Source organism: Microcaecilia unicolor, chromosome 9, assembly GCF_901765095.1.
Source record: "Microcaecilia unicolor chromosome 9, aMicUni1.1, whole genome shotgun sequence".
NCBI classification, from domain to species: Eukaryota; Metazoa; Chordata; class Amphibia; order Gymnophiona; family Siphonopidae; genus Microcaecilia; species Microcaecilia unicolor.
The window spans coordinates 29,879,392-29,892,053 of NC_044039.1; the positions used below are offsets into that span (position 1 = coordinate 29,879,392).

Below are 12,662 nucleotides of genomic sequence, written 5' to 3' on the forward strand. Positions count from 1 at the left end.
CATTAACTTGGTAAAGGTCCAAGAAGCTTTGGCCAGACCAAATGAAAAGCTCTGTACTGGAAATGTTCTACTAGGACGCAAAAGTGCAATAAGCGCCTTGTGATGGTCCCAGATGACAATGTAGACATACGCCTCCAAAACATCGAGAGAGGTCAAAAACTCCCTGGGATAAATGGTCAATATCATCGACCGAAGAGCACACTTACAGAATTGTGGGACCATCAAGGCAGCTTATTCAGGCATGCCTTAGAAGCAGCATCTGCTGACCAATCTCCAAGCCACGGCCATCACGACCAAAGCAAGTGTGAGGAAATATGATTAAGATCATACAAGACATCTGCCACAAAAGCCACCCCTGACTCGAGGAGGGCTACTTCAAGAAACAAAGGAAGCCATTGAACCCAAGCTATATAACCACAAACTGTTTTCTGGACTCCCAGCTCTGAGGAGACAAATAGCTATGTAAGAAGCAACTCAAAAGGCCTCCTTAAGGGCAGTACTGCTCTTTACTGGAATGGAGGTCTTCCTAGTGACCACCATTCCCAGGAATCAACCTTAGGGACACTGAATAACTTATTTAAATCATCATTACAAAGTGTATAAAGCTTACTCATCAGTCTCATTCCCTTGAGGACCAGGTCTCCAGCCTCTAAGTATGAGAGAGCCTTGTGGAGGGGGAAGACCTTAGGGGTCCTCTCAATCCCTCCAAAATAGTTTTTCCCCTCTGAGAAGCTTCTGGCACTGCTGAGGGAATCAAAATAGCCATTAGCACCTGGTCTATAAGAGAGGAAACCTTTTTCTGGTGCACATGCACTACGGAAGAACCTGAGTCCTCATCAAACCTCTCCTGACTTCACAAAAGAGTCCCCAGAATGGTCTCCCTCCACGGACAATTCATAGTTCCTCAAATATTCTCCAGAAATGATGAAGGAGGGACCCTATGTAGATGGACCAACCAACTCAGCTGCTTCTGGGTACTGCAGCCATTTAGACTGAGTACTAGGAGTCCTGGACTCCCAGAACCTGAGCCCCTAGCTGGCTTCCTTAGGTTCCCCACAACCCCAAGTCTAGCAAATGAGAAGCCCCCACCCCCACCCCCAGATGAGACTTCCAGCAACAGAGATCTGCCCCCTTCAGATTGTGTGTCCAAAATGCAGTCCAGGGCAAGTCACTTAACCCTCCATTGCCCCCGGTACAAATAAGTACCTGTATACAATATGTAAGCTACATTGAGCCTGCCATGAGTGGGAAAGCGCGGGGTACAAATGTAAACAAAACAAAATGGCTGCTGTTTCTGCCAGAATGGGCTCAGCCATAGCTGAAACAGAGGGCTCTCCACTGCTTCCTTCTGCTATAGGAGCAAGTCCCCATTGCAAATGGGGCAAAATGAGCTGGCCACTGTGCACATGCAGCAGGACCTGTAAGCCCTAAAGTGATGGCTGGCCAGTATTGTGTAGAGCTGGGGATGCTTCACTCCGATATCACAGCAGTTGCATGCCCTTCCCCTCACCCTCAGAGGAGCAGAAACAGTTAACTCAGGCCTAAACAGTCTGTCTTACCTCAGTCTGCTTATCCACTCCCACAAAACAGTTTCAAAGCACTACTTCTTGACTTTCTTCTCTGTTGTGTTATAAACTGTTGTCCCTCTTAAGGGAAAAGCAGTTTATACTCCCTATCTTTTTATTTTTTTTCCTCACACCCCTCAAAGGGGAGAGGGGGATCTACGCAGCTTGGTACAAGTGAAGACTCATGGGCTGAGGCTCTGGACAGCTGAGGAAAACTTCTCAGCCTCATCCGGGAATCTGGCTATGCCACAAGTCCTAAGAGGGAATCCCCTGGTCATACAGCCAAGGGTCATAGCATGATACCTGGGGAGACTGGCCCTAGGCAATTCCTTTTATGGAATGTCATCAGAAACTTCTAGCTCTCTGTCTCCATCTGCTGGTAAAGGGACATAACCCAGAGGGGTTCCTTATCATCCCATTAATCTAATCCATACTTATTTTTTTCCCCAGCACCCTTCTCTTCCCACGACAAGCCACAAAGTGAGATAATAGTTCACATAGTTACCAGCACTATTGTGATCTGTGCAGCTACAAACACTTTCAGCCAGGTTTAGAAAATACATTTGACATTCCAGATTATCAACATGTTAAAGCAGACTAGAAATATTTTAGTTTAAATCTTTTTATTGAAAAAAATGTCAAAAACACATAAATAAACTTTGTAACAGTCATATTTTATAATTATTCATCATCTACCCTTTGTACCCCACAAACCTTCCCTTCCCATCACAAAAAGCAGACTAGAAATATTTTATTCCATAATCAAATAGTAGCAATTTTGAACCATTCGTGCAAGTAGAAAATAAATTTATGCTTTCTGCAGTTCCTATTTTACACATGCAAAAATCTTAGAAGGCCACAAGTAGCTTCTGAACATGTCAAAGCCAGTTTTAAAGTCCTTTGAACCTCTTTTGTTAATACCACAGTCATCCCCAGTAACACATGGGAAAACCTCCAATGAAGAATAAGCCAGGCTGAAGAGAACTAAATGTGCTCAGTTCCGACGTAAATTCAGCTGAAGCAATCTGATGACAGGTTATTGCACTGGAGCAGTGGTAGCACCGTATCATTACAGGAAAGCGTAGATCACTCTGATTCTATGTGGCAAAAGAGAAACATGCTCAGATTACATCAGGAAAGCTGCCGTTTCCTACAGATCCTTGGAAGAAAAGTTCTGTAGCTTTCATCAGATTCATTACTTTAACATTTGTTTGGGGTTTTTTTTTTTTTTTCTTGGAATAGATGTGAAGAGCATAGGGCTCTTGTGGATAGAGAATTTTTGTTAAAATAATCCATACACAAAATGAAACTGAAAAAAGACAGCTTTGCTCTTAAGGCTGTCAAGAATAATACCAAAACTGGCTTGGATTAACATGCAAACACAGTCTCGGGAAAAGCAGTAAACCAAAGCACTCTAATGGTAAGGAATAATAATGGCAAAGGATGATGGGCCCTCCTACCAGTAAGCATTAGGAAGAGAGGCTGAAGCTTACTTCCAACCTCTGATGAATTGCAATGGTATCTAATCCTTCTATCATGCTTCTTCCTACCATCCATCTGTGGTCCTCCTCCAGTCCCTTCTTTGTCAAATGGACAAAGTATTTGTTTGGAATTTCTGCTCCTTCATGGTGTTACTTTGAGAACTGGAGTTGCTGAAGCAATTGTCTCCATGTTGTTATAAGACAAGTGGTGTTCTCATATCTACAAATATTTTCTCTTTGCATTGATGTCCACATTTTGTCACACAGTGCAATAGTGCACTGGACCTCCTGATGCAGGCATCATTGCCGAAACATGGTCCATGTTATGTCATATATTCTTTCCCTCAAGATAGTGCACAATCCCAGCACCTCATCTCTGAACTGCTTGCGTCTACTCAACCACTACTCTCCCACCTTGGCACTAAAACTTCTTCTCTTCAGATTTCCATCTCCATCCTCTGATACAACTCTCAGAACTACAAAGTATCTTGCCTTAGGCCATGAACTTCTGAAGATTTGCTAACTGTGAGTAAATTGGCTACATTCATTCAATAAAGTAAATTTTAGAAAATAAAGAGGCTTCAGGTGTGTGCTGGTGTGCCGAGGTTATACTTCTTGGATATTAAAGCTTTAAAGCACACACTGCAGCAGGACATGTCTATCCACTCCTACCCTAGCTGAGATAATATTTAACCATATCTCTGATCTCATGTGCACCTTTCTTTAAATTAGTCACCTTACTTTCTAACTCCTCTTACTCTCTTACCTATCTATATGTTACATCTTTGCTTATACCCTACACTTTCTATTATGTATTATATTGACATCGTTAGTAGTATACTATGCTGTATTTTGTATTGTTATTTGAATATTTTTACTGCTGTAATTGTCTATTGCTCATGTTTGATTTATTCTAAATGTACACCGCCTTGAGTGAATTCCTTCAAAAAGGCGGTAAATAAATCCTAATCAATAAATAAAGTATTTGACCATTTTTTGGACTTTTTGTCTTGAATAAACTGAGACTGTTTCATTTAGAGCTTGACTCCTTGGATTTTTCCTTACTTTTGGACCTCGCTTGTTTGCTTGCCGTTAAAAAGGTGGCACCAGAAAAAAACCTCCAGAGAAAGCAAAGGGGGAGATTAAAACCTGAAGGGGTAGAGGACCACAAGATGACAGCCACATGCTAAGCTAGTGTGGCAGCTCTTTACCTTCTCTTGATTTAGATGATTGTTTTCCTCGGTTTGGGGAAGCAGAAGAACAGATAGCTCTGCAAGCCCTCCCTGCCTCCCGCCATGCCCTCAATGGACTAGATTCATTAATATGTGACACACATGGGGGAGCAGAAGAGTGGTCCAGAATAAGGCCCCCTTGACCCATTGACTCTTGAGGGAGAACAGGACCGATCCTTAGGTTTGACTCTACATGTTATTATTTTTTTTATAATTTAGATCTGCAAACCAGCCATCTATCACTAGCTCCAGTGGTTCACAATATATACAATATAGAAAACAATAATAAGAAGAAAATCTGCAAGTTGGACATTGCACACATACCCTCAGATTCTATATAGTGCGACTCAAGTTGTGCGCGCAAATCCAGTCATATTCTGGATTTGCACGTAGAACTAATTAGCTTAACAAGACGATCAGTGCCAATAATTGAATCCAAATGGGCTGTATCAGCATTACCGCATCGATAGCCACTAGCATGGCTTTGCAAAATGGGGGGGGGGGGGGGGGGGAGAGTTAGGGTTGAAAGTGCAGGCTATAAAACTTGTATTAAATTCAATTCAATTTCAGTTTGTCTGAGAAAATGGCTTTAAAAATTGCCTTCTTAGGGTCCTTTTACTAAGGTGTGCTAACAGATTTAGCGCACCCTAACAATTAGCATGCGCTAAATACTAAGAAGCCCAAAGGTTTAAAATGGACTTCTTATCATTTAGCACACGCTAATCATTAGCGCACGCTAAATCCATTAAGACATAAGCATCGCCACACTGGGACAGACCAAAGGTCCATCTAGCCCAGCACCCTGTCTCCAACAGTGGCCAATCCAGGTCACAATCACCCGACGAGATCCACGGAGCAAAGCATTTTGTACTGCTTGTCCCAGGAATAGTGGATTTTTACCTACGTTCCTTTAATAACATTCTATGGCCTTTTCCTTCAGGAAGCCGTCCAAACCCATTAGTGCACCATAGTAAAAAGACCCCTTAATGAATTATGCCTGAGGGGGTCTTTACTAAGCTACGGTATCATTTTTAGCTTGTGGTTGAAATCAGCTTGCGGTAAAGACTGAGACACCCATAAGAATATAATGGGTGTCTCAGCTTTTACCATCAGCTGATTTCTACTATGAGCTAAAAATGCTACCGTGGCTTAGTACAAGACCACTGAGTCTCAAAAATGTATTTGAGCTCTAAAATAATAAACTAAAAATGCATTATTTTCTTTATTTTTCTTCTTTTAGGAAGTGCATTTGAAAAATACAAGTAGAGGCAACACAGGAAACAGAAACTATCGGATATAAGAAACGTCATCTTTAAAAATGAAGAATGAATGTTCCATCTGCAAGATACTTTACTGCAAATAAAAAGTATTCTTTACAAAATGGAAGACTGAAAAATAGTTTAAATAAGCTTGATGAAATCTCAATGAATGGGCATTCTTCCAAAGAACAATGCAAGTAAAAATATCTAATTTGTATTAAGCTCTTCCAACCTGTTCTCATCTGGTTCACTGCTAAAGGCTTCTAGAGTGGGCACATTTCTATCTGATCTTCCACCTGTCTTAAATGTCCTGCACAAATGTTTAAAAGTCTGTACCTGTCAAAACCCCCCAAAATGGATGGGATTTTGATGGTTCCAATTGCACTAAATTAGCCTAGGAACCCTGGGGGGGGCTAGAACTTTCTAGCATCCTTAAGTGTTGAATATTTGCACTTCTATGAAAAGAGAAGCAACAGCCTGTTCTTATGTTATCTGAAAACAGTGTTTGTCTTATCCCATAATATTAGCACATTTTCACATTCTCGATTAAAGCAGCCTGTTTTTAAAAAGTATATTGGCTCCAGTTCTGCGCTTTAGGAAGGCAGTTCCATAACTTGGCGCCTGAAGTTCGGCATGCCGACTGCCAGATTCCATATGGGTCGACCAAAGTTAAGAGCACAATTTTGGACGTGGATCTCAGATCCGAATGTAAAACTGATTTAGCTAATTAGGTGACAACAGTCAATGGTTGGCATTAATTGGCAGAAATTAGGAATTACACGTGGGTCCGCACTGCGCCCTATTTTATAACATGCACACCTAAATTATATAGCATGCGACTCCAAAGGGGGTGTGGCCATGGGAGGGACATGGGTACATCAGGGGTGTTCCCAGAATTTAGGCGCGATGCTGTAGAATACTTGAATTTGCATGCCTGTCATTAGCTGGGTACCAGCATTCACAACAGCTGGTTGGCAAGCATAAATGCTGGCACACAAAGTTATGAGCAAAATGTGCACTGAGCTAACTATTCTGTAAAGGGTGCACTGGGTGGAGCGCCTTTTATTGAATATTAGCTTAGCATGGGTCAGCCCAGCACCTAACTTTATTGAATCATGCCCTGAGTGTCAATTCTGTAACAGCATTTGTGCACCAAGGTGCTATTATAGAATACTAGAATAAGCCTGAATTTTCATACATACGTTTAGGCGTGACCATTTATGCAAGATCAATAGCAGGAGTAAATGAGCATGCCTGTGTACCATGCAATGCATGTAACTCATAGTATTCTATAAGTTGTACACATACGTTAGAGTGGAGGAAGTAGCCTAATGGTTAGTGGAATGAACTGAGAACATGGAGAACTGGGTTCAGTTCCCACTGCAACTCTTTGTAACCCTAGGCAAGTCACTTAACCCTCCATTGCCCCAGGTACAAAAAAAACCCCCACCTTAGATTGTGAGCCCAGTAGGGACAGAGAAAGTACCTGTGTATAATGTGTAGAGCACTGCATGTGTCTAGTGCCCCTCCCATGTTTCACCCACCTATATCCCCCCCCCCCCCCTTTGCAGTTACACAGTAAGGCACTTCCACACTGTCTTAGAGAGTAGTGCAATTACATGCATAAGTATTACTGCACTACTTCTATATATGGTGCTCAAAATTGCACAGAGAAATTTGGGCACGTACCCAATTTGCACATAAGAACATAAGCATTGCTGTACTGGGTCAAAGGTTCATTGAAGCCCAGTATCCTGTTTCCAACAGTGGCCAATCCAGGTCACAAGTATCTGGCAAGATCCAAAGCAGTAAAAGAGATGTTATGCTACTTATCCTAGAAATAAGTGGATTTTTCCAAGTCCACCTTAATAATGGCTTATGGACTTTTCTTTTAGGAAATTATCCAAATCTTTTTTAAACCCTGCTAAGCTAACTGCTTTTACCACATTCTCTGGCAACCAATTCCAGAGTTTAATTACACGTTGGTTTGTTTTAAATGTACTACTTTAATTAACAAGCCAATTAGCACCAATAATTGGGTGCTACTAATCAATTATCAGTACTAATTGACATTAATTAAAATTTGCAGGCGTATCTTTAGGCTCCAGGGGCATGGGCGGATCAGGGGCATTCCTAGAATTTATGCATAGTTTTATCAAATAAGGGAGACCTGTGCCTAATTAAGCATGAGAATTTGCACCAGCTATTACTTGGTGTAAATCCTTGCACCCTCCCAGTGCCAAACGCTATTCGATAAACAATGCCCAACTCTGAGCGCTGTTTCTAGAATAGCGCTGAGCGCTAATTTTGATCAGTGCTCAAGTTTATAGAATTGAGTCTTAAATGTCTGAACACCATCTACTGGTGCCCGATTATAGAGTTGCCCTGTAGATTTTTCATTCCATTTTGCTATGCTGAAAACTGTAGGCTCTTGAATCCCCAGTGATTTTTTTTCCAGGTAATAGAATTATTTTGCAACTATATAGACATTTCTTCATCTACAGCAGCATCTTAAATTTTATTGCATCAGTACACATGCATCAAATAAGTATGTACAACTCGGTTTTATACTGCAATGGTGCTATTTTGTAGTTTGTGATATAAAAGTGTCTGGCCAAAAGAGTAACAGGTAAAAAGCCAAGGAGACAGGGACAGGGAGCGGAATTCTGGCTCTAACCATTTCATTCAACCAAAGATGATATGACAGAAAGTACTTGTAAAATACGTCATACACTTTTGATGAGCAGATTATCTTTGCAGTCTACTGGCCATATCTTTGACAAAACTAAAGGAATCGGCAACGCCATTCTGAAGGCTGAGATTCCAATATTTATGATCATGGCAAAGTCCAAAATGTGGAAGCTGTCTGAAATCTAATCATAAAAGAACACTCTCTACTGTTTGGGAGCTTTTAAATGCAGTACGTCAACATAGCAAGCTTGGAAGTCATCTGCGTTAAAATATTAGTACAATGTTATATCCTAACTTAGGGGCCCTTTTACCGCTACCCGGTTACCGCCGGATTACCACAGGAGCCTTACCGCCACCTCAGTGGGGAGTTCCACCCTGTAAGAATTGCCAAACCCTGGCATGATTAGCGCTGCATCAAACGAGGCCAGTTGTTTTGTGCAATTGTCACAGGGTGGAACGCCCCGCTTGGTTCACGATTTGTTCCCATGCTTTTTGGCATCTCTTCATGAATTCCAGAGCAGACCTGTCTTTTTCAAGACAAGTTTGTTTTTTTCAGTATTGGATTACTCCTTTCTTTGGAATCAAATATCTATAGGACCCCCCCTAAAGCAGGCATTTGTTGCCAAAACACAGACCGTGTCAGGTCTGATCAATAAAGCACGGCTGAGATACTCTCAATTTTGAAGGCTCCTTGTGCCTTTTTGGCTATTAGCATGTGCCAAGGTTGCCGTTCGTGTGGGCCGTTAAAAATATTAACGTGTGTACTTACACCCATTTAGGCGGTAAGGGCGCATGAGCTAACCAGTTAGCCCATGATAATGTAGTTGTGCTAACTGGTTAGAGCACCCCCTGACATGCTGCCTCAAAAAATATATTTTATAGCATGTGATTAGAACACACTGATTTGGCACTTATTGCAGGATGCCTGAGGCCCTGAGCATTTCCCATTGTATGCCATTTTAAGCTGTGTTAGAAACATAGAAAAATGAAGGCAGATAAAGACCATAAGGCCTATCCAGTCTGCTCATCCACGCCATCTACTCTCCCTATCACTCCCAAGCTCTCTTCAATTCAGAAACTGTTTTTCTCTCCACCACTTCCACCCCTATGAGAAAAGTCATTGATAAATGTGATTCCTTGTTCCGTGCATGAAGTGCGACAGTTCCCTGCTGGCCTTTGTCCAAAATCATCTCCCAGGGAGGGCCCAGCAGGGAAAGCCTGAACATAGGTAAATCCTAAATAAAGACACCGAGAAAAGATCAAATGTATGACGCTGTCATTCACAACAGAACTCTACAGTATATCTTCATTTCAACACAGTATGCCTCCGATGAGCTATGCTGAGATACTGCATCAAGCCAGATGGATTTTCCAGCCACCAAAAGACACAAGAGTTGATTTCTGAATTTATGTTTAGAAATAAAGAATTGCGGGGTTCCTTAATCCTGTCAAAAATGCTGTGAGTTGACAGGAATCAGATTAGTACGTAATAGCTGTTTAATGAGGAACTTTATTAATATGTTGTTCTATCTGTTAATTAGATGCAGGCACGAGAGCTCAATAGTTAAATTCTTCCCCACCAACCTGAGCTAAGAAACCTAAAAAGACACATTTAATATTGACTTACATAATCTCTTTTCCTTTGCTTCTCTCCCTATCACCTCCTCCTCCCTATTCTTTGCTTGCTCTCCCCTCTCTCTCTGTCTCACTAATCTTTTCACCTTCACTACTTGCCAAAACGAGATCGGGTCAAAGTTGGGGCTTCATGAGAGAGTTATAACATATGTACTCTGGCACATCGGTCAGACAAACTAGAGACTCACGGGGGTTGATATTCAAAATGATGTATGTGGTTAACTTCGAAGTTAACCACATAAATCGTTTATGCTGAAAATTCAGGGCCAGCCACCACAAAACTTTTGGCTGGATATTTCAAAGCCTGGCCATAATAAAGCATTTGGGAGGAGGAAGGGGCTGGGAGCTGTTCTACAGCAGAGACCAAAAGTTATCTGGATAGTAGTCCTTACTTAAATGGATAACTTGGCCATTTAAATTCAGGACCACATATTTAGAAGACAGCGTGGCTAAAACTGTAGTATAAAGATAAGCAGATAAGTAATCCATCTAGCTTTCTGTAGTAATCATGCCACTGAATGTTGACCTCCTGGTTTATAGATACTTATTTTCCAGTAGCTAATCAGACTAGATAAACATCTCCAGCATGTGGCCCAGCAAACGCATTTTGAACAGCTTTGCACACAGACATGTTTCTATTGTGCTGAATTTTGAACCGAGTGCGCCACCTCATAAGGAAAAACTAAAACTGAACGTAGGATATCAGATAAGAACAGAATTCCACAAACTCTACGCTCAGTACATGGAGATCTGTGGCAGACTAGGCCGGTTTGTATGGGTATTCTCGACTAAATTCTCTACAACTAGTAAAAAAGGCCCGTTTCTGAAACCAATGAAGCGGGCGCTAGCAAGGTTTTCCTCGGAGTGTGTATGTTTGAGAGAGTGTGTGTGAGAGTGACTGTTTGAGAGAGAGAGAGTGAATCTGCGAGTGTGTGTGTGTGTGTGTGTGTGTGTGTGTGTGACAGAGAGAGTGAGACTGGGTGCGAGTGTGTCTGTGAGTGTGTGTGTGCCTGGGGCCCCTCCCTCCCATCCAGTTCCAGTGTCCCCCCCTTCCTCCATGTTCCAGGGTCATCATTCTCCCTCCCTCCGAGTTCCAGGGTCGTCGTCCCGTTTTTTGGGTTTTTTTTTTTTTTTTTAGTTTTTGTACAGGTGGTGCATTCACCCCCTCCCCTCTCGTCCCCTCCTCCAAGTTCCAGACCCCCTCCCTCTGAATTCCAGACCCCCCTCCCTCCACCCCTCTCCCCTCCGAATTCCAGACCCCCCTCCGAGTTCCAGACCCCTCCCGCTCTCCGAGTTCCAGACCCCACTTCCCTGCCTCCCTCCCTCCGATTTACAGACCCCCCTCTCTCTGAGTTCCAGACCCCACCTCCCTGCCTCCCTCCCTCCAATTTGCAGACCCCCCTCTCTCTGAGTTCCAGACCCCACCTCCCTGCCTCCCTCCCTCCGATTTACAGACCCCCCTTCCTCTGATTTCCCAACCCCCCTCGGAGTTCCTGACCCCTGGACCCCCGTGCCGTGACCCTCTCGAGCCCCCCTTCCCGCCGCCAACCCTCGGGGCTTCGGAGTCCATCTGTGAAGAAAGTTACGAACACAGGCAGGCAGACGCATAGAACGTTGGGGGTGAGAATTATTATATAAGATACCTGCTTGTAACTCTTTACCTCAACTGGATAGTCACAGTTTGTATTGTAGCACCTGGAAAAGGGACTAATATGGTCTAGAAAGCTCATGTACAGCTTTATCTTTGGATCATTCTTGTACTGGAGCAATAGAAATGCATATCAGGAACAGCAAAGAATCTAACTTTCTCCAGAGACAGCAAAGTTACTAGTACTTTACTCTTCTGCAAACACTATGGCCCAGTATTCAAAATGATTTAAACAGACAGGAGAGGTTCCTGCCCAGTTAAATCACACTGAGTGGAATATTCAGGAGGGAATATTCAGTGGCATTTAACTGAACAGTACAGCACAGAGAGGATTCAAAGTACAGAACAAAGTCCAAATGTCGAAAGAAAGCACCAAGAGCCTTCAAAATCGGGACAAAGTTCCTTGATTCCCACTGCAGCTCCTTGTGACTGTGGGCAAGTCACTTAACCCTCCATTGCCCCAGGTACAAAATAAGTACCTGAATATATGTAAACCACTTTGAATGTAGTTGCAAAAACCTCAGAAAGGCGGTATGTCAAGTCCCAGTTCCCTTTCCCTATTTGAGATTCTACATGGAATGTTGCTACTATTTGAGATTCTACATGGAATGTTGCTATTCCACTAGCAACATTCCATGTAGAAGCCTGCCCTTGCAGATCAGCAACGCAGCCGTGCAGGCTTCTGTTTCTGTGAGTCTGATGTCCTGCACGTATGTGCAGGACGTTAGACTCACAGAAACAGAAGCCTGCGCGGCCGCGTTGCTGATCTGCAAGGGCAGGCTTCTACATGGAATGTTGCTAGTGGAGGAGTAGCCTAGTGGTTAGTGCAGTAGACTTTGATCCTGGGGAACTGAGTTCGATTCCCACTGCAGCTTCTTGTGACTGTGGGCAAGTCACTTAACCCTCCATTGCCCCAGGTACAAAATATGTACCTGTATATATGCAAACCGCTTTGAATGTAGTTGCAAAATACCACAGAAAGGCAGTATATCAAGTCCCATTTCCCATTCCCTTTAATCACCCAATTTGGACAACAATCTTCTAAAATAATGACCCGGCACGGGCCATGTTTCGGCACCCAGCGCCTGCATCAGGGGTCATAAGGGTTATAGTGTCTAAATGTACAGTAGCGAGGCTTGCTCCTCCACACA

The 12,662-nt window shown here is 42.9% G+C and overlaps 1 protein-coding gene across 3 annotated transcripts in view; it reads left to right on the forward strand.

Annotated features, from left to right (window-relative positions):
- Positions 1–6,109, forward strand: part of IGF1 (insulin like growth factor 1) — a 128,605-nt gene extending 122,496 nt beyond the window's left edge. For all 3 annotated transcript variants that reach the window (XM_030214588.1, XM_030214587.1, XM_030214589.1), the window contains exon 4: positions 5,519–6,109. In XM_030214588.1, coding sequence (XP_030070448.1) covers positions 5,519–5,578 — 60 coding nt within the window. In that variant the 3' untranslated portion in view covers positions 5,579–6,109. The remainder of the gene's footprint in view (positions 1–5,518) is intronic.
- The last annotated feature ends 6,553 nt before the right edge of the window (positions 6,110–12,662 follow it).